Genomic DNA, 22,636 nt, shown 5'->3' with positions numbered 1-22,636 from the left:
CTGATAACAATACTATAAACTACACTAAATTTCATACTGCTTTCAATATCCTAGAAGAGAATTTAGGGTTGGTATTTTCTAACTCAATTACATTCTAGATTATCTTCTGGAAGGCTGTACTTTATGTGAGCCTGGTTTTTTAAAAAAAGTAAGTATCATGTCTATTGAGAACATTAAATATCTATACTTCACTCTCTGACCAAGTTATCTATTAATTAGGAAAGTGAATCAGGTTATAAAATTAATCTATGAAATATATAATCAAGCTTTTAAAAGTTGTCTAGGACACCTATGTCAGACTATTGTAGCAACTGACTTGATGAGAATCAATGAATAAATCTTTCAAGAATTTACATTCTCATTAAAAATGAAATGTGAATCTGAAGTTTTATGGTCAACCAATATGATTTAATTATTTATTTAAATTGTAATCCAACTGATGCTAATCAACAGGAAGTAATCAGTAATCAACAGGGAGTTAGTAAGATAAAAGTTTGTATTCAAGCGGCACCCTAGTTTTTTTGTGCCACTTTCTTCCCAATGAGAATACAACTGTGAGCAAGTCTCAGTGGTATACAAGACTTAGGAAGTCTACTCTAGTCCAAAAAAATCCAGAAGAACGCCTTCCACAGTTTAGGTAAGACATTATATTGGGTCTAAATTTCCTGTTCAGCCAATGACATGTAGGATAGTTCTGTTACCAGAGGAACCTACAGATAGATGGCCAATGAGATGACCAACCTCAGGAGACACTCCTCCTTTTTCTGTACTTGGTAAGTACATTTTCTTGGAATATTTTCTGGGAGTAGCCAGGAGCTGACCTGGACTTCAAAAGTAAATCTCCAGATGAACAGAGTTCAACTCTAATAAACCCCCCCAAGATATATAAACACAAATTTCACATATCTCAAATGTGGTTTTGAGGTGAGGACTGGAAGGGAACAGAGGAGGAAAGCGTATTTGATAAGTTAATGGAATTATAGGTGCCTTCTTGATTTCCATTAGTATAATTGTAGTTATTATGCTAAAAATAAATTTATATATTTTAATTCTAGATTATCAAATCTTCATGAATACACTCAGTAAAATTACACTTTCATGGGGTGTACACTAAACAATGACAAACATCTACCCCCAAGGAAATAATTCAGTAAATACAACTCCCATTGAGTTATACAGGATGTGACTCTAGTTCTTTAGTTGTGGTAAAAGGCACGGTTGGGGTATAGGATGAGGAGCTAGGGACGCTTTTATCCTCTTTAACATTTAATTTTTTGGCCCCATTAAGTCAGCTGTGTCACCATTTCCTTGTTTATAAATCTTATAGATCTTCAGAATAATTATTTTCCCTTTTGGGACATGAAGATTATTCATTTCCTGTTTATAAAACAGTATGTTAAACAATAATAATTTTAAAGAAACAGGTATAATAACTATGGTTTAAAGTAAAATAAGCTTCTGGAGAAAAGTTAAGTAATTCCTTTGTTATAACATGTGATTTTTAACCACTTTTCTTCAATCAAAAGACAAAGAGGGAGCTATTTGTGATAAAGAAACTTAAATAAAATCAATAGCTACATCTCACTAGTTCAATCTTCCTAACCAACAATATTCAAAATGGATAAAACATCAAGAACTAAGAGAATTCTTTAGTATATCCACCCTTTATATTTATAATAAAATATTAAGTGTGAAACTAATGTATATATATATATATATATATGTATATATATATATATATATGAATGTTTTCTTTTCCAAAAGGAGATGTACTACACATCGCTGTACAACTTCCTAACTTAGGGGGGTTCTAATAAAGATCACTATTGAAAGTGGATGAATTCCTTCAGAAAGAAAATAATGATTTCTAGTATGATGAAATCCATCCCATTAGCATTTAAAACCTATAATATTTCAAGTGCTTTAAAAAAAATACTTATTTAAAAAACATACTTATTCCTAATGCTTCACTTCACTTTGCAAAGTCAGTATGGAAATAACAAATTTAGCCTTTCAAAATGAATAACTTTAAAACAAAAAGTTTAGCAAATTATATAAGATGTTTTTAATTTTATCATTAACAAAAAACAGAGCAAAAAAACCCAAAACTAGTTTTATAAGTAATTTATTGCTTTTTATATTGGGAATTTTTATTTATGTTCCATTTCAGTTAAGACACTCAAAAAGACCTTGTTTTTCTGACTTTGTACAATAAGATCATGTGACCTTTTTGACATTTTTTAAGAAACCACATGCACCTGGGGTTGTGTTAAATGTCAGACCCTTATCTCTCTGTAAAACAAATTATCTAAATTCTTTCAACCTGTTGAAGGCATTTTAAACCACAGAAGAGGAGACAAAAATGTATTTCAATTGTTTTAAGGAAGTACATGGTCAAATATACCATGTTTTTCACATTCATACTAAGAGGTATCCCCTAAAAATGTTGTTTTTGAATGTTTTTAAGAATGCTTTTGAAACAAACGCTTCTCTATTATAATAAAGCATTTGCTATTTTTGCCTTGAATGCAATATAGATATATATTGAATGAATATCAGGAAAGTGCACAGAACAGAGTCCAGTACTATATAAGCACTGTTAGTGACTACTACCAAAAATTACTTTGTAATGCAATAAGCAACCACTTGTTTATTGTGTTGTTCATGGTAGTAGGTACTCAACGTTTTTGTTACAACATCATTAAAAATTCAAAAACCAAGAATTATTTCCCTTCATTTTATCTGTAGGGACATGGACTAACAATAGGTAATCAAATGCAATTTATTACATTAAAAAATGAACTTCTGGGTTATGTATGTCACTGGGTCAGTACAAAGAAAAAGTGTAAATGAAGGCATTTGTTTCTTTAGTTTCAACCTTTCCCTTGAGGACCTCAACTTGCCCCGTACCTTCAAGACCTGTCACCTTTTAGTAACTGACTCTCACATTAATATTTCAGCCTTTACCTCTGAGCTCTAACAATATTCCCACTTGCCCCAAAGACATGTCAGAACTTCAAACTCTACATATTCAAAGCTATCATCCCTCCACACATACTCACTCAATTATTCTTCCCTCTGAATTCTTTTTTTAAACATATTTTTATGGATTTCAGAGAGGAAGGAAGAGAGAGATAGAAACATTAAAGATGAGAGAGAATCATTGATCAGCTGCCTCCTGAGGATCAAGCTCACAACCGGGGCATGTGCCCTGACCGGAACTAAACTGTGACCTCCTGGTTCACAGGTTGATGCCCAACCACTGAGCCACGTGGACTGGGCCCCTCTAAATTCTTTACCTTATAGGATATCCATTCCTCTCAGCCATGGAGAACTATTCTTTTTTTTTTTTCAACTACTACCACCACTGTCTTTGTTCAAACCTTAATCCACACTAGCATGGAACATTTCAGTAACTTCCTTATTGGCCACTCCCATTTAACCTCTATCTCCTCTAAGCCCATTTCTTCATCCTTCAAAGCCCAGTCAAAAGATGCTGCAATATTCAGCAGGAAACTTTTCTGATACTTCCTCCCCCACAAGTCTTAACCTTTGCCTTGCTTGTCCTCCAGAGCACCTTATAGCATGAGCACATTCTGCCTTGTGTTATAGTTATTTATAGTTCCAGTTTACTTCCTTCACTAAATGCATTATAGATATGGTCCGTGTTTTAATATTCCATTCTTTCATTTAAATATAGTGTGAAAAAGGTTTGCAGTACTCTATTCCAATTTTAACCTATAATCAAAATACATAATATAACACAAGATAGGGCTTAATTATAATTACCCCTGGCCTACACACTAATTTTCTCTAGTAAAAACCAACAACGGGAGAGAACCAGGATGGCGGCATAAGATATAAACCTGTACATGCTGCCCCCCACAACCACATTAAAACTACAACTAAAAGATAAAACAGCTATCATCCAGAACCACGGGAAAGCTGGTCGAGTGGAAGTTCTACAACTAGAAGGAAAGAAAAAAGCGCACTGAGACTGGGTAGGAGGTGCAGAGGCACCAAGAGCAGAGGTACGGAGACGTGCGCGCAAGGCGGGCTGCAACTGGGTGCGCGGTTTTTTTCAATCAGAAGGGGATACAAGCTCCCGAATGCAGTAAATTTGTTTACGGCGAGACTCTGGGGTCCCAGATTCCTATGGGGAGAAACTGGATTGTCTTGCAGCGGGTCAGAAATCAAGGGTGGCTTTCTCGCAGAGCTGCTCGGAGGGATCATTGTTACTGTGGGGGCACAGGACTCGGGGACTCGGGACTCGGGGACTCGGGACGCAGAGACGGGAGATGCGAGGAGTCGAGAAGATGGCTGACAACAGCCATTGATGTTTGCTCCGCCCTGGTGATTCTCTGAGACCCCGCCCCACTCAAGTTACATCCCCACCCAAAAGAACCGCCTGCCCTTTTGCAGCCTAACCTAACAAACTGCAGCTGGGTCAAAGAGCTCCAAAACTTCCAAACCCCAAACAGAGAGGAGAAATCTGCTGATATCGCTGTAGCTCCTGCTGGGTGGACTCACACAGTGGTTGACTTGGAGATCCGGAAGCCAGGGTACCCAGTGGTCAGATACCAGATTTCAACTCCTCACATCCATAAGGGACACTCAAGAGGCAGACTCAGTGAGCACCAAAGCCCCACTGAAGCAAGTTCTATCCCATAAGGGTGTCTCCAGCACAGCAGTTCTTCCACTATAGACACAGCGGGTCCTCGCAGTCAGCCAAAATGCGGAGACAAAGAAACATGTCACAAATGAAAGAAATGGAAGAGAGCAAACTACTGGACATAGAGTTCAAAACCACAGTTGTAAGGTTACTCAAGAATCTTCTACAAACCTCCGAGGAACTTAGTGAGACCTTCAAAAATCTTAATGAGAATGCCAAAAAAAATGGAAAAGATAGAAATTAAGCATACACTGACTGAAATTAAGAATAATATACAGAGATCCAACAGCAGACTAGAAGGTTCCAAGAATCAAGTCAAAGATTTGAAATATGAGAAAGCAAAAAACACCCATCCTGAAAAGCAAAAAGAAAAAAGAATAAAAAAATATGAAGATAGTGTAAGGAGCCTCTGGGACAATTTCAAACGTACCAACATCCGAATTATGGGGGTACCGGAAGGGAGAGAGCAAGATACTGAAAGCCTATTAGAAGAAATCATGACAGAAAACTTCCCCTACCTGATGAAAGAAATAGACTTACAAGTCCAGGAAGTGAAGAGAACCCCAAATAAGAGAAACCCAAAGAGGACCACACCAAGACACATCATAATTAAAATGCCAAGGGCTAAAGACAAAGAGAGAATCTTAAAAGCAGCAAGAGAAAAACAGTTACCTACAAGGGAGTACCCATACGACTGTCAGCTGATTTCTCAACAGAAACCATGTAGGCCAGAAGGGAGTGGCAAGAAATATTCAAAGTGATAAATAGCAAGGACCTACAATCAAAATTACTCTACCCAGCAAAGCTATCATGTAGAATTGAAGGTCAGATAAGAAAAAGCTAAAGGAGTTCATCATCACCAAACCAGGATTATATGAAATGCTGAAGAATATTCTTTAAGAAGAGGAAGAAGAAGAAAAAGGTAAAGATAAAATTATGAACAACTAAGTGACAACAAATAAATATCTATCAACAAGTGAATCTAAAAAGTAAGTCAGAATAAACTGGTGAATAGAATAGAATCAGGGGCATAGAAAGGGAGTGGACTGACAGTTCTCAAGGGAAAGGAGGTGTGAGGGGTGCGAGAAGAGATTGGACAAAAATCTTACACCTATGGATGAGGACAGTGGCGGGGGGTAAGGGCATGGGGTGGGGTAGGAACCAGGTGGAGGGGAGCTATGGGGGGGAGGGGGGAAGAGGAACATCTGTAATAATCTGAACAATAAAGATTTATTAAAAAACAACAACAAAAAACAACAACACCTCAAAGGTACAGTCAAATTTTCCCCCCAAAATTTGGGATTAATCCATCTTTGTATCAGAAGAGAAGGCAATGACTGTGACTTTTTCCACTTGTATATCTGGTTCCAATAATCAAGAAATGAATTCAGGAATTAATTGTTATTCATCAAGAAAAAAGTATAATTAACATAAACATATAGTAAAACTCACAATTATGCTTTCATATAGTAAAACTCATAATTATGCTTTCAACATTATTTACTGAATTCCAAGTTTTACAGTAATTCAGGCTTCTTTTATTTCATTTTTATGCCAAATTTACATTTTTTCTCTACGAAGGAGGCAGGAGTCTCCCACCCCCCCCTAACTTGACCTTCTTACTTGAGCCATCAGCATCCAGCTTGCAGTAGTTCAGATTTATAATCACCCTCAAAACTTGTAGTTTCTAATAAATCAAAGAAACCTTATAAATAACTAGGAATTTTTCCTTTGAGGTTAATGTCATTATAACTTAACTTCTTCAATAATTTTTCCCAGAGATAAAACAGGAAACACCTGTGCCTTATTAGGAACGTGTGGGTGGCACCAATGATCAAAAACTCAAAAATTAGATGCATAGTTCTACAGTAAATTTGTAATCCTTAATCTAGAAAAAGATTTCTGATTACTCAATTGAAATACCAGTAGGTTAACTAAAATAAAAAAATCTGTCTAATTTAATTTTGTACATTAATCTTATAATTAATATAAACCTTGAGGTTAAAAAGAATAAATAGGATTCAAATAGTATAAAAATGATCAGCCCTTTCATAGACATTTGATGTTAAAAAAATTATAGCTACTTGAAATGTTGATGGAAAATATCATTATGTGATATGAACATATCATAAAATTACCTGTATTATATGACATAATCTGTATTTTAGCTTTTAAGAGAATCCTATTTACCCATGCAGTTGGGAGGAAGGAAAAAAAGAACAACGCATCCCTCTCCAAAATAAACACCATATAAAAACACTAATTCAAAATGTATCATAGACCTAATAGCAAGTATTAAAACTATAAAACTCTTAGAAGAAGAAAAAAGACATAAATCTTCATGACTTTGTATTAGGCAATGGTTTCTTAGATATGACACCAAAAGCAGAAGCAATTAAAGAAAAAAATGGATAAATTGAACTTCATCAAAACTTCTGTGTTTTAAAAGATATCAAGAAAGTGAGAAGGAAACTAATGGAATGGATAAAAATATAGTTTCAGCCCAGCCAGTGTGGCTCAGTGGTTGAGCATAGACCTATGAACCAGGAGGTCAAGGCTGGATTCTGGTTAGGACACATAGATCAATCCTCAGTAGGGGGCATGCAGGAAGCAACAAATCAATGATTCTCTCTCACCATTGATGTTTCTTTTTTTTTTTTTTTTCATTGATGTTTCTATCTCCCTCTCCCTTCCTCTCTGAAATCAATAAAAATATATTTTTTAAAAATAGTTGCAAATCATATATCCAATAACTCTAGTAACTAGAATATATGAATAACTCTTACAACTCAACAATAAAAAGACCCAATTAAAAAGTGTGCAAACGATTTCAATAGGTATTTCTCCAAAGATATACAAATGGCCGATTTGCACATAAAAAGATGCTCAATTTCATCAGGGATATGCCTATCAAAACTATAATGAGATATCACTTTACACTTACTAGAATGATTATGATTTTAAAAAAACACAAAAAACCAATAACAAACATTGAGAATGTGGAGAAATTGGAACCTTCATATATTTCTAGCAGGAATATAAAATGGTACATCCACTCTAGAAAAAACTTGAATATTTGTATTTACTGATACAGAACTATATAGGACTATCCCAAGATAGTTCAAGCAAAGAGCACATTGTAGTAGATACAGTATGCAACCACTTGCTTATAAGAGAGGGAAAAAAGGAATACATAAAAACACATTTGCTACATAAAAAATTACACCAGTTGCTTATGGAATGTTTGCTGGGTGACTGGACAATAGGGGTAATATGAGAAATAGAAATAGTATTTAAAAGGTAACTTTATACCTTTTTATATGCTTTAAATTCTGAAGCATGTGAATGTACTATTAAAATTAATACTTAAAAAATAAAAAGATTTAAGTGCTCTCTGCAAGGTACATACTAACAATCAAAATTTTATGATCACTATTATTGAAAGCAGGGGTTGCAAACTCAAATACCTTTAGATTTATATTTTCTCCCATGTAACGTAAATGAGTAGAGTGTAAGAAAAATAAGAGAAGTTTGAAATGCAACTAAAAATGGAGCAGCCATTGCCCTAGCCAGTTTGGCTCAGTGGATAGAGTGTTGGCCTGCAGACTGAAGGATCCTGGGTTCGATTCCGGTCAAGGTCACATCCCCAGGTTATGGGCTCAATCCCCAATAGGGGGCGTGCAGGAGGCAGCCAATCAATGATTCTCTCTTATCATTGATGTTTCTATCTCTCTCTCTCCCTCTTCCTTCCTCTCAGAAATAAATAAAAATATATTTTTTAAAAAAATGGAGCAGTCACTACTGAACTCCAGCTGATCGTATTCATTCTGAAAAGCAGGCCTAATGTTGCGAGGTCTTCCAATTTTTCAAGACACCAGAAAACCAAATTTGTATGTAAATATCCTGATTTTAAATATTGGGTCAGTACCATGCTTGTGGGCAAGATTCAGCCCAAAGGCCACCTGTTTGTGACCTCTGATTTATAAAGTCTTTAATTTATGAACATATTGTGCTTCAAACTGCCCTTGCAAATTTGAAAACTTTAAATGCATTTTCTCAATAAGAGCAAAATAAGTAGCAATTTGTTTTCCAGACCCATTACACAGGTAAACTATAGTATTGTTACCTACCCTCAATGATTAACAATGTTTACACTGAACAACTTATTCTAAGTTTCAACTTTAGACTTTGGAAAGTTCAAAATGGTGGATCCAAGGGTAGTAAAAGGGAAGCAGACGTCTGGGAAGAATTTAAGAAAACAGAAGGAACGATCTTAGGCAAGAATTCAGATACAGTTGGTAGTGATATAAGCTTTCAGAATTCCTCTGAAGATCTGTGTCTTCTGTAGACAACAAATTTAGTAAAAGAGAAAAGAAAGGAAAAAAGGATATGTCTCAGTGGCAGCAACAGCTAGAGAGAACTGCAGCCCCAACCCCAAGAGTGCAGCAACCTCTAGAAGATTTCTGTCAGTTGCTCATAAGACAGACATCATAGAGTGAGAATGCTGAATAATCAGCCCTAACAAGTTATAAAGCCGAAAGGAAATCCTCAGGCCCACTAGAAGATTAAAATAAAATGTATTTTCTAAAGGTACATTTTATTACTAACGTAACAATAAACTGACTATTTTTTTTTAACTGAAATCCATCCATGAAAGCTTCTATAGACTCTAAATTTTCTACTCATGGATAAATACTCTACTTGGAGATTATCTGTTGCAAAGATTTAACCTCAGGAAATAAGTACTAACTAGTACTTCTGGTTCCTTTACTAACATTTGGTTTAGAAATGTAAACTATTTTAACACTATCCTAAGAATAAACAACTTAGAAATGAAATCTGGAAATTTTTAGAAGTCAATTTTTGGAGATGCTTCACAATATTGACTTTATCATATAATCTGAAGAATAATCTTGCAAGCAGCTTTTTGGCAACCTGTTCTGAAGATTAGAAGATAAATTCTCAGGTCAACATCAAGATTGCTTTATTGCTCCTAGGTAAATGTAATTAGGAAAATAAATCTGCTACACAGAAAAAAAAAACCTTATGTAATCTAAATCCCAACAAGAATGACCACTTTATAGGCTGGCTTTATGGGTACTTCTTCCCAATTAACATGGAAAACTGAGATTCTGCTCTAAGTAGCTGTCACTTTCCAAATTTTGGATTATCAGGGTGTCTGCTCCCCTCCATTAGTATGGAAATCAAATGTACAACATAATTTAGAAAGAGTGCTAATATTATGAGATTATTAGGACTTTTTAAGTCAGGAGATATTCAATGTTCCCTATTATTTATTTAACTAGATACCAAATCCTATTCAGATAGAACATGTTCATAATGCTTCAGAATTATTTAAAAAGAATCATCTAGAGGAGAACCAAGATGGCGGCATAGGTAAACACCGGAGACTGCTGCCGCAAACAACCACTTCAAAAATACAACTAAAAGACAGAACAGACATCACCCAGAACCACAGGAATGCTGGCTGAGGAGAGACTCTTCAACTAGAAGGAAAGAGAACAGCAAACCGAGGCTCAGAGGAGGCACAGTGTGGAAAATACAAAGGTACCGAGGTACGCGTGCAAAGCAGGCTGGTGGCTGAGGGCGCGGTTGTCGTTTTCAGTCGGGAGGGAGTCTCAGACTCTGGGCTCCAGATCCGGGCGAGTCTCTAGGGACTCAGACTCAGATGGGAGAAGCGGGATTGTCCTGCATCAGTTGGAATCTGAGGGCAGCTTTCTCTCCGAGGTTTGCAGCGGCTGCCGGGGTTCTGAGAAGCAGAGCCACTGGGAACGGGACTGAGAGCAGCCATAACTGCTCCCTCCACCCGCCCTGTTGATCCCCTGCGACCCGCCCCGCCCAAGCCCTGCGCAGAGCCATTTGCCGGATCGCCTCAGGCAAAGGCTAGATTAGCACCTCCCCAGAGGACAGAAGTTTCCCACACAGCTGATTCTCACAGCCAGTCAGCCTGGTGGTCAAATCCCTCAGTATTAACTAAAAAAAATCAAGGCTTAACTAGAACAAGACTGCGCACAAAGACCACAAGGGGGTGCACCAAGAAAGCATAAAAAATGCGGAGACAAAAAAACATGACAGAAATGGAGGATATGGAGCTAAAAAACGCAATTTTGAGGGCTTGCAATAAACTTGTGGAGAGCCTCACAAAAACTAATGAGACCCTCGATGCTACGATAAAGAAACTAGAAATTAAGCATACACGGACTGAAATAAAGAATATTATACCCAATAGCAGACCAGAGGAGCGCAAGAATCAAGTCAAAGATTTGAAATTCGAAGAAGCAAAAAACACCCAACCGGAAAAGCAAAATGAAAAAAGAATCCGAAAATACGAAGATAGTGTAAGGAGCCTCTGGGACAGCTTCAAGCGCACCAATATCAGAATTATAGGGGTACCAGAAGATGAGAGACAGCAAGATATTGAAAACCTATTTGAAGAAATAATGGCAGAAAACTTCCCCCACCTGGTGAAAGAAATGGACTTACAGGTCCAAGAAGCGCAGAGAACCCCAAACAAAAGGAATCCAAAGAAGACCACACCAAGACAAATCATAATTAAAATGCCAAGAGCAAAAGACAAAGAGAGAATCTTAAAAGCAGCAAGAGAAAGAGACTCAATTACCTACAAGGGAATACCCATATGACTGTCAGCTGATTTCTCAACAGAAACTTTGCAGGCCAGAAGGGAATGGCAAGAAATATTCAAAGTGCTGAATACCAAGAACCTACAACCAAGAATACTTTATCCAGCAAAGCTATCATTCAGAATTGAAGGTCAGATAAAGAGCTTCACAGATAAGGAAAAGCTAAAGGAGTTCATCACCACTAAACCAGTATTATACGAAATGCTGAAAGGTATCCTTTAAGAAGAGGAAGAAGAAAAAGGTAAAGATATAAATTGTGAACAACAAACATGCATCTATCAATAAGTGAATCTAAGAATCAAGTGAATAAATAATCTGATGTACAGAATGAACTGGTGATTATAATGAATCAGGGACATAGAAAGGGAATGGACAAACTATTCTTGGGGGGGAAAGGGGAATGGGAGATGCGGGAAGAGACTGGACAAAAATCGTGCACCTATGGATGAGGACAGTGGGTGGGGAATGAGGGCGGAGGGTGGGGCGGGAACTGGGAGGAGGGGAGTTATGGGGGGGGGGGGAAAGAGGAACAAATGTAATCTGAACAATAAAGATTTAATTAAAAAAAAATATTTATAACACCTAAAAAAAAAAAAAAGAATCATCTACACTAATAAAAGAGAAACATGGTAATTAGCGTACGACCGCTACCCTTTTCATTGGCTAATCAGTGAGTATATGCAAATTAACTGTCAGCCAAGATGGCGGCTGGCAGCCAGGCACTGAAGCGAGCATGAGGCTTGCTTGCTGCGGACTCCAACGTTCCCCGCCAAACTTGCCGGCCTCTCAGCTGCAAGTGTAAGCAACTATGTACTATGTTGCAAACAAGAAGCTAAACAAAACACCAGAAACCAGCTGGACTGAAAGCCAGCGGACCGAAACTTTGTATCCATGTTTTCAGCAGCGAGGCCTCAGAGCTAAAGCTAGCCCAGAATAAAAAAAAAAAAAAGAAAACAAGGAGCAGTTGGAAGCTTCAGTCACTTGCTTCCGGAAAACAGCCCTCAGCCCCTCACCCAGACTGGCCAGGGACCCCAGTGGGGACCCCCACCCTGATCCAGGACACCCTTCAGGGCAAACCAGCTGGCCCCCACCCATGCACCAGGCCTGTATCCTATATAGTAAAAGGGTAATATGCCTCCCAGCATTGGGATCAGCGGAGCAGCGAGGCTCCCGGCACCAGGATCAGCGTGACAGGGGGCAGCGCCCAAACCCCCTGATCGCCCTGCGGCTCTGTGTGTGACAGGGGGTGGGGCCACAACCTCCCTATCCGCCCTGCTCTGTTCATGACAGGGGAAGGCGCCCCAACCCCCTGATCAGCCCTGCTCTGTGCCTGATAGGGGGGAGCTCCCCAATCCCCTGATTGCCCTGCGGCTCTGTGTTTGACAGGGTGCAGCACACCAACCCCCTGACTGGCCCTGCTCTGTGTGTGACAGGGTGCGGTGCCCCAACCCCCCCACCCCCCACGGGCCCTGCTCTGTGTGTGACAGGGTAGAGCCATAACCTCTCCATCGGCCCTGCCCTGAGTGTGACAGTGGTGGTGCCCCAACCCCCTGATCGGCCCTGATCTGTGGGTGATAGAGGGTGGCACCCCAACCCCCCTACATGGGCCTTGCTCTGTGTGTGACAGGGTAGAGCCATAACCTCCCCATTGGCCGTGCCCTGAGTGTGACAGGGTGCAGCGCCCCAACCCCCTGATCTGCCCTGCTCTGTGTGTGACAGGGGCCGGTGCCCCAACTCCCCTATCGGCCCTGCTCTGTGCATGACAGGGGGGAGCTCCCCAACCCCCTGATCAACCCTGCTCTGTGTGTGACAGGGGGTGGCGCTGCAACCTCCCCATCGACCCTGCCTTGAGTGTGACAGGGGGCGGTGCCCCAACCCCCCAATCGGACCTACCCTGAGCGTGATTGAGGGTGGCATTGCAACCTCCCGATCCGCCCTGCTCTGTGCATGACGGGGCGGCGCCCCGACTCCCCAATCGGCCCTGCTCTGAGCCTGACCAGGGGCTGAACTTAGGGATTGGGCCTGCCCTGTGCCACCCGGGAGCAGGCCTAAGCCAGCAGGTCGTTATCTCCCGAGGGGTCCCAGACTGCAAGAGGGCACAGGCCAGGCTGGGGGCCCCCCCTCCCCCCGCCCCCCGAGTGCACAAATTTTTGTGCACCAGGCCTCTAGTCCTATATAATAAAAGCCTAATATGCTAAGTGTCCGGTCAACCAGTTGGCCGTTCAACCATTCAAAGCATAATATGCTAATGCTATGCTAAGGCTGCTCAACCATTCGCTATGATATGCACTGACCACCAGAGGGCAGACAGTTGACCAGTTGCTATGATGTGCACTGACCACCAGACAGACGCTCTGACCAATAGGTTAGCTTTTTGCTGGGGTTTGGCCAATCAGGACTGAACGAGACTGGCCAGACACACCCGGGAACCCTCCTGCAGTCCCTCGGAAGATGTCAGAGAGCCAGTTTCAGCCCGATCCTACAGACTGGGCTGAGGGACCCCACTGGTGCACGAATTCGTGCACTGGGCCTCTAGTTAGCCTATAACTGTATTGTCTAGATTCACTAACAAAGAAAAAGCCCTTGAGTATTTTGTATATTTCTTGGCTTGAATAATATAGGTACCATGGTCCATCAGGCAACATGGAAAGTAAGAGGAAAAAGTGGAAATAGAAATGAGCGATTTCAGGTTTTGAACCTGACCAAAATCAGTCTTAGAAATGATATTAGACTGCTGCTAAAGGAAAATGCTGACATTTTTATTGATTATAATACATACCTTGCTGAGCTAAAGTTGATCTTAGCATTCCAGTCTTTGACCAGATTTTTACTTGTCCATCTTCTCCAACTATAAAGAGAAAATAATTGATATTTTTAGCTATAAGAAATAAATTTAGCCCAGCCAGCGTGGCTCAGTGGTTGAGCATCAACCTATAAACCAGGAGATCACGGTTCGATTCCTAGTCAGGGCACTTGCTCAGGTTGCAGGCTCGAACCCCAGTAGGGGGCATGCAGGAGGCAGCCAATCAATTGAGTCTCTCTCATCATTGATGTTTCTATCTCTCTCTCCCTTCTCCCTTCTTCTGATATCAACAAAAATATATTTTTTAAAAGAAATAAATTAAAACATTAAATTTACATATAAAATTTGGACAAAATTTACTCTAATTAAATGACAGTGCTTCATAACTGTATTATTTAATTGAAGTTATTTTGAAACAACTTTATCAAAGTAGACAAACTTCCATGACAAAACTTTTTATTTTTCCTTTAATATTAGAAGACTTATGAGTATATTATTCAAATAATGCTGTCATCTTCACTGAAATCTCAATTCTAGAATTCTAAGAAAAGTGCTTTCAGTGTATTAAGAAGAGTTGCAGCCCAATTCCAGTGAGTTTGGGACTGAATGGATGAAGCAGTAGGCTCTATTTTTTAACAGTTTGCCTGCAAGAGTGAAAAAGAAAGAGGAAGTTATAGCTAGAGAGAGTTATTGGTTAACAGAAGCATTTTTACTTCTTTTTTCTCAATTTTCAAGATGGATGACATCTTAACATTCTTATGTGCTGAAAAAGAAACCACTGGAAAAGGAGAAGTTGAAAAACAAGCAAGAAAAAGGACAACTCACTGAGAGAAGTCCTACAGAAGGCCCAGGGGATGTGTGTGGTGGTTTTAAAACATATACACAAATTCTTTGTTATTCCTCCTTTTAAGAGGTGGAGCTTAATTTCTCTCTCCTTCAGTGTGGGCTATAGTTAGTGACTTGCTCCTAACAGAATGTGGTGGAAATGATGGAGTATAACTTCTGAGGAGAGTCATAAAATACAGAGTGTCCTCAAAAATGAATACACACTTTAACAACGGATAGCTCAATTTTGAAAATAAAATGTATTTTAATAACAATGCCTTTATAATTATTCAAAGTGTGTGTATACATTTTTTGGGACATCTTACATATTGTAACTTCTATCTTGTTCTCTCGTGGATCACTCGGGGAGAAGTCAGCTGTTATGTTGATAGAACACCAAGCAGCCCTACGGAGAGGCCCAGGTGGTGAGGAGCTAAGGCCTCTGCCATCAGTCAGAGAGGAACTAAGACCTCTTGCCAACAGCCAAGTGAGTAAACCATCTTAGAAGCCCATCCTTCAGCCCCAATCAAGCTTTCATATGATTGCAGCCCCATCCAACTTCTTGAGTCCAGGACAGAATTGCCCAGTTAAACTATTCCTGCATAATACATAGTTATCATCTTAAGTCACTAACTTTGGAGTAATTTGTTATGAAATAATAGATAACTAATAGGTGAAGAGAAGAATCCTTGCAATAGGACAGGAGATGGGAGAGAGATGGAAGAGGGTAAAGGTCAGTTAAATGAGAATACTTTGAATTTAAAAATTTTAAAGAATTACAACTTTTATTTACTCTCTACTTGAACATTCCAACAGCATTTTTGACAGAATATTCTCCGTCATATTAGAAAACTAGTAATTAATATAACATCCTGAATTATAACATTATATAGCAATCTAGATCAATACTGTGCTAATTATTTAGTATTAGATAATAAAAGGCTATTGCTAAGAAAATACTCTGTTCCTTTGGAAATTTTTCTTTAAAAAATTCACTTAAAATGCCATTTTTGCAGACAACTTACCTGTAACTAATGCTGTTCCTTCATAATTCCATCTTCCTGCCAGTACTGCTCCACAGTGAGCTTCTACACTTTTTTCCACTCTTCCTAACTTAGAAATCAGATGAAATTTCCCTAAAAGAAATTATACTTGAAAAATCTATTTCATTAAAATAATTTATTCAATCAACAAACATCTGTTGACTACCTACTACTAGACTAGTGAGCACAGTGCTAGGCACTGAAGACAAAAGGGCAAATAATATAATTATTCTTACTCTCAAGAAACACAAATCTATTGGAAGACAGCAACAAACAAAGTTACAAATATGACGCTAAAGTAATTCAGAGAGATGATAAAACTCTACTGGGATATGGCCAAAGGGGGCCAAAAGAAATGTCAAGAAAGCCTTCTATTGCCCTGACCGGTTTGGCTCAGTGGATAGAGCGTCGGCCTGCAGACTCAAGGATCCCAGGTTCGATTCCGGTCAGGGGCATGTACCTTGGTTGTGGGAACATCCTCAGTAGAGGGTGTGCAGGAGGCAGCTGATCGATGTTTCTTTCTCATCGATGTTTCTGACTCTCTATCCCTCTCCCTTCCTCTCTGTAGAAAATCAATAAAATATATTTTTAAAAAAGAAAGAAAGAAAGAGAGAGAGAAAGAAAGAAAGAAAGAAAGAAAGAAAGAAAGAAAGAAAGAAAGAAAGAAAGAAAGAAAGAAAGAAAAACAAAGAAAGGGAGGGAGGGAGGGAGGGAGGGAGGGAGGGAGGGAGGGAGGGAGGAAGAAAGAAAGAAAGAAAGAAAGAAAGAAAGAAAGAAAGAAAGAAAGAAAGAAAGAAAGAAAGAAAGAAAGAAAGAAAGAAAGAAAGAAAGAAAGCCAGCCTTCTATTTAAGCAGTTTTGCAGTCTTGCTTTTTTTCCCCCACAGGTTATAGAAAAGGTGAAAAAGGTATAGAGGAGAGGAACCAAGACAGTGAAATGGTTTTAAAAGATAAACTGAGGCATATTTTAAAACTTTAAGAGTTTACTTGAGCAAAAATCTATTCCAATCAGACAGCGCCAAACCAGAAGTGGTTAGCACTCCACTGACAGCAGCTCAGAGAGAGGCTTTTATAGAGAAAAGGCAGAAGCAAAGTAAGGAAATTACTAACTACTAGAGGCCCAATGCATGAAATTCGTACAAGGGGCTTGGCCCTTGCAGCCCTGGCTGCCTCAGCCGGCCCTCGCAGCCTTGGCCGGCCATCGCAGCACCTCACAACCCCTTGCAGCCTCGGCAGGCCCTCGCAGCCTTGGCTTCGTCCGGAAGGTTGTCTGGAATGTCGTCTGGAAGGTCATTCGGCTGTTCAGTCTAATTAGCATATTAACTCTTTATTGTATAGAATAGTTTAAAGCCTAGTTGGCTGTTTGTGATTGGTGGTTCTTAGGTTTCAATTATGTACACTTGAGGTATTTACAGGCTTAGATTTTGGTTTGTGTACATGGGCCAATGTACACCTCAGTCTAACTGCCTCCTTATTTAATTAATTTAACAGTTGCTAATCCCAAATTTTAAAACACTTGCCTTATATGATTTTACACTGTGCCAGACACCAGGTAGACCAAACAAAAAGCAGTCTACTTGGTTGCTGACCTCAAAAAGTTCACACATACAGGGTAGGACAAAGTAGGTTTACAGTTGTTCATATGGAAAATAATACAATAATTAATAAATAATACAAAAGCCTAATATGCTAAGTGTCTGACCTATCGGTCAACCATTCAGTCGACTGCTTGACCAGTCGCTATGACCCACACTAACCACCAGGGGTCAGATGCTCCGACTGGTAGGTTAGCTTGCTGCTGGGGTCTGGCTGATCACTGACTGGGACTGGGAAAGACAGGTTGGACACACCCTGGAGCCCTCCCCGGCTGGCCAGACCCCATAAGCCCCAATCTGGACTGAGTAGAATGACCCTGATTGGCCCGATTGCTGGCCAAGCCAAGGGATGCCACCCATGCACAAATTCATGCATTGGGCCTCTAGTTCTATATAATAAAGAGCTAATATGCAAATGGTTGTCACAACCTCATGCCGTCACGCCGAGACGGCTCAGGCACTCAAGACTGGGGAGAGAGGAATGGGGACCAGCCAGGCACAAATGAGCTCACAAGAGAGGAATGTGGGCCAGCCAGGCTGGGGCCTGGAAGAGAGACAAGCCACCCACCCCGCAGTCCCGGGCGCCAGCAGCTGCACCTGTGCCTGTAGCCCGGGAGAGGGACAATCCGCACACCCGATGGTCCCTGTGGTTCTGGGCGCCAGTGGCTGGGGCTGCACCTGTAGCCCAGGAGTGGGACAAGCCGCCAGCACCGTGGTCCCGGGAGCCAGCGCCTGCAACTGTGGCCCAGGAGAGGGACAAGCTGCCCGCCCTGTGGTCCTGGCGCCTATGGCTGCAGCCCAGGCAAAGCCGCCTGCCCACGGTCCCCTGCAGCTGCGGCCGGACCAGGCAAAGCTGGCCCGAGTACTGGGTGCCTGCAGCCGGCCAGAGGGAGGGAAGCCAGGTTCCCTGTACCTGCGACCGGCCAGAGGAGGGAATCCTGGATCCCGGGTGTGAGGCGAGGCAGAAGCAGTTAGGGGCAATCAGGCCAGCAGGGGAGCAGTTACGGGTGATCAGGCCAGTAGGGGAGCAGTTAGGGTGATCAGGCAGGCAGGCAGAGGGGTTAGGGGTGATCAGGCAGGCAGGCAGGTGAGCGGTTAGGAACCAGTGGTCCTGGATTCTGAGAGGCAGTCGGACATCCCGCGAGGGGTCCCAGATTGGATAGGGTGCAGGCTGGGCTGAGGGACCCTCCCCACCTCCCTGCATGAATTTCATGCACCAGGCTGCTAGTTAATAAATAATAATACAAGAATAAACTCTGTTTCACATACTCACAACTGTAAACCTACTTTTGCCCCATCCTATATATAGGAAAAAAGCTAAAAAAACTACAACTTTACAGTACATTGACAAAGTATATAAGCAATGTCAAGGGGACAAATTAACTGTGCCAAGAGTAAGAACTACAGGAATCCGAGAATAGATCAGTGAGGTTTGAATGATAATGAAATCTAGTGATATACAGATTGTAATACATTAATTAAGTATAGTGAAATTAGCTTTCTTCAAATCAATATAAATATTTGTGTGTATACATATATGTATTATTTATTTATTTACTTACTTATTTATTTATTTTGCAGTAAAAGAATAATGTGGCTGCCTAACCAAATTTGCCTCAGAGGATTTATTTTGTTTCAATTCACTTTTAACTTGAGGCTTTCAAGATCTGGCCTAATACTAACAATTTATTAAAAATATATTTAAGTCAGATGCTTAAGATGGCTTTACAACATTTCTCTGGAGAACTCTAAAACAAATGGCTTTAAAATATTTAACACTTACTGCCCTGTGGTTCTTTCACTGACCACCTACTCATTCCCACCAACAAAGTCTTTCCCTCTTTTTTACACACAATGTACATTACTTGTCGCTCTGTTGCAGCATTTTTCACTGGGCTGTGATTCGTTTCATGGCAGGGAGCCATGTCTTAATCATATTTTTATTTGCAATATGCTTTTACATAATCAGCATTTGTTAAATTTAACCAATTCTATAACCATACCAATACATAAAAATAAGTATGTAAGTAAGTAAATAAATAAATAAAATGGACCATTTGACATTCTTATCTTTCTCATTCATGACGTTCTAGCACTTCAACAATAATCTACCGTTTTCCTTTATCCACCCACCCACTAGCACCAGTAGCACTATCTACTTTTCCCCATATCTTCCTTTTAATTTTATAATTACCTCTGGATCATTTTTCAATGTAACAATTACTTTGAATCCAACTGTGCTATTATTCTCTTTATCAGACTAACTTAAAATTACAGAGAAAATACAAGGAGGGGAAATCTCAAGAGAGGAAACTACGAAGATGACATCTAATGAGTGGAAAGCTAATCCTGTGGCCATTATTTTCTTTATCCAGGCCTGTTTCACAAAATGTTAGCATACTGCCTAGCACAAAACATCCACATACTAAACAATTATTGGATACAATGAATAAATGCAACACCAAAGAGACTAACCAAATAACTAGAACTAGAAATGAAAAGTCCATAAATTATCTTTCAGCCTATTCCACATTTTAGAAATTGTATGTATTTTGGTCAATGACATTTCTTGTCATAAAATAACAAATACTGATTTTCTAACAAGTGATAAAATTATTCTGGCTTCCTATGACCTCACAGAAGCCATACACTGGGACAACTAAGGTCAGCTCTTGGCATAGATTTAGCAATTAATAAATCATTGGCCTTTGTACATTGGCTGATTATTACAAATTGCTTGAATAACACACCCAGAGTAAAGCATAAATATAAAATTACATACATCAAATTTAAAAACTGATAATTATTCATTTAACATTTTCAGTTCTTTTTTCTCTCCAGGTGTTCTATAACTTTGTAAAAGTGCAAAAGCAAACTAGAGATCAATTAATTTATTTCCAATTATTTGCTAGGGGTGAGGTTGGGAAGAGAATATAATCAATATGACTCATTTATTGTTTTAGTAAACAAACAATGAAAACTTTGGATAAAAATGAAGATTTAAATCCTGAGCATAAAATTAATCACTTGTTATTAAAGATAAGCTAAAAAGAGGAAAATGTTATAAAAAAGAAAAAGAACAGAAGTGGTAGATTAGTTATAAGAACACATTTTTTAAAGTTAGAAATGCCCTAAGAAATACCCACGGAAACATGAGAAGGCTTGGAATAGGGTGCTAGAAATAAAGGACACATGAACACTTTTGCAGACTGCTTAATAGCAGAAATGTTTTGGCAGATGTCTGCAAAAGCCACAAAGAAATCAGTAACTGCTAACTTCTGATAAAAAGAAATGAATGCACAATTCTTTTTAAAGTGGGATTTTAAAATGAACATATTAACTAATAAGAGAATATAGTGATTATTTGAAGATATCTAATAGAATGTATGAAAATATCAACTTTTACTAAATATAATTTAAGGAGTGTTTATTGCCTTTACAAAAGGCTTTATACCAGAATTCCCTTACCTAGCAGCTCCCCAATGCATTTTAAATAATTCAATTATTTTTCAAATGTAAATCTTTTAACACATTGTTAAAGAAATATCTCCTCTAAAAAGTGGGATACTGTTACACAAAACATTCAAAAAGAGATTAAAATATTGAAGAGAGAATTATTGGTAAGACAAAATACTTGGCAAAAGTCTGCTTTATGTGCAGGAGCTGCCCCTCAAACCCAGGGATGTGTTTTGAACGTTTTACCACTACCACCACCACAGAACAGAGAGGGGGTTGGACAAAGGAAACCCTGGGAGAGTGATGAACAAACTCAAAAACTGTAATCTTTTCTGCCAGGGTTGAGGGAAAAAAATTAAGAGGAGAAAGATGGTGGCAACTAGAAAAGAAAATCTCTTAAACAATGAATTAAATCTTGAAGAAGAAAAAAATGTTTAAGTATGACTAACATCGCACAAAATGAAAAAGCCCTAGAGATCTGCTCTACAACATTGTGCTTACAATTAACTATATTGCACAGTACAATTAACAATTTGTTAAGAAGGCAGATCTCACGTTATATGGTTTTTTCTTTTAACCAGAATAATAGGCTAAATTTTTTTAAAGAACTGGGCTAACAAAGAATACAGCACCGAATATAAAATGACCTCAGATCTTTATCTGGCAGGAAACTCCTTGACCACCTTCTGATGGCATCCACTTTCTTCTTTTTTGAACATTTCTTTTTCATTTCTGGATGCTGCTTTCTGTCTACCCTTCCACTCCTTTTCTTTCATCTACCGTCACTTTCCCTCTCTTTCTCAAGATCCCAGATAGTCCTCATCCTTCACTTAGGAGAAAACACTCAACTACGCTGCTTTGGTTTTTCTCTTCTTCCAACATTTAGTGTGTGGCATGTTATCTTATTTGGGGGTTTTTTATACAGTAAACCCCAAAATAAAATGATACATTCTATTTTTTTAGTCATAATGTAGTTTTCCTTATTTAATCGTGTAAATTTCTCTTTTAAATTACATTTCTTTTACTTTAAACTTCTTTTCCCTATCAGAAAGTGTTTTATCTAAAGCCAATGTGAAATAAAGACCCAAGCAATTATTTTTTAGTTAAGTATAATTAAGTAAGCTTAATAATTCAGAAAAACACTCAGACAACAGAAACCATCAAGACTAATTAGATTTAGTATTCAGTCACCAGATAAGTCAATCCTCATATACTGTTGAGTTTAAAAAGGAAAGAAAATATGTGATATGCCACCTGTTGTATAAAAAAAAAGGTGAAATGAGGAAATATACATGCATCTGTTTATTTTTGCCAAGAGAAACACAGGAAGGATAAACCAGAACCAAAGAGATTGGTTACCTAGAAGGAGTAAATAGGAACAAGGTGTATGGGATTGGGTGGGTCAGGGTAGTAACAATGCTCTGAGTAAGTATATTTTTTTAATACAGTTTTCACTTCATGTAACCATCCATGTTAACATTTAACATATTTAAAGATAATCAAATCAACAAGATTGGGGGGAGGCGCTTACATGGAAAACAAAGGGAAATAAATATACTTATCTATAAATGAGTAACATAAC

At 39.1% G+C, this 22,636-nt stretch overlaps 1 protein-coding gene across 2 annotated transcripts in view; it reads right to left on the bottom strand.

The window, feature by feature from the left end:
* The window catches only part of IFT80 (intraflagellar transport 80), a 106,913-nt gene that overhangs the window by 63,574 nt on the left and 20,703 nt on the right, over positions 1-22,636 (bottom strand). For both annotated transcript variants that reach the window (XM_070403645.1, XM_070403646.1), the window contains 2 exons: positions 15,988-16,098; positions 14,114-14,182 (listed from right to left, as the gene is read on the bottom strand). In XM_070403645.1, coding sequence (XP_070259746.1) covers positions 14,114-14,182; positions 15,988-16,098 — 180 coding nt within the window. The remainder of the gene's footprint in view (positions 1-14,113; positions 14,183-15,987; positions 16,099-22,636) is intronic.

This window comes from Myotis yumanensis, unplaced genomic scaffold (assembly GCF_028538775.1).
Source record: "Myotis yumanensis isolate MYYU_CA2020_CCGP unplaced genomic scaffold, mMyoYum1.0.hap1 SCAF_2, whole genome shotgun sequence".
NCBI lineage: Eukaryota > Metazoa > Chordata > Mammalia > Chiroptera > Vespertilionidae > Myotis > Myotis yumanensis.
Note: the sequence above shows the minus strand (reverse complement) of the source record. Positions and strands in the feature narration are given on the sequence as shown.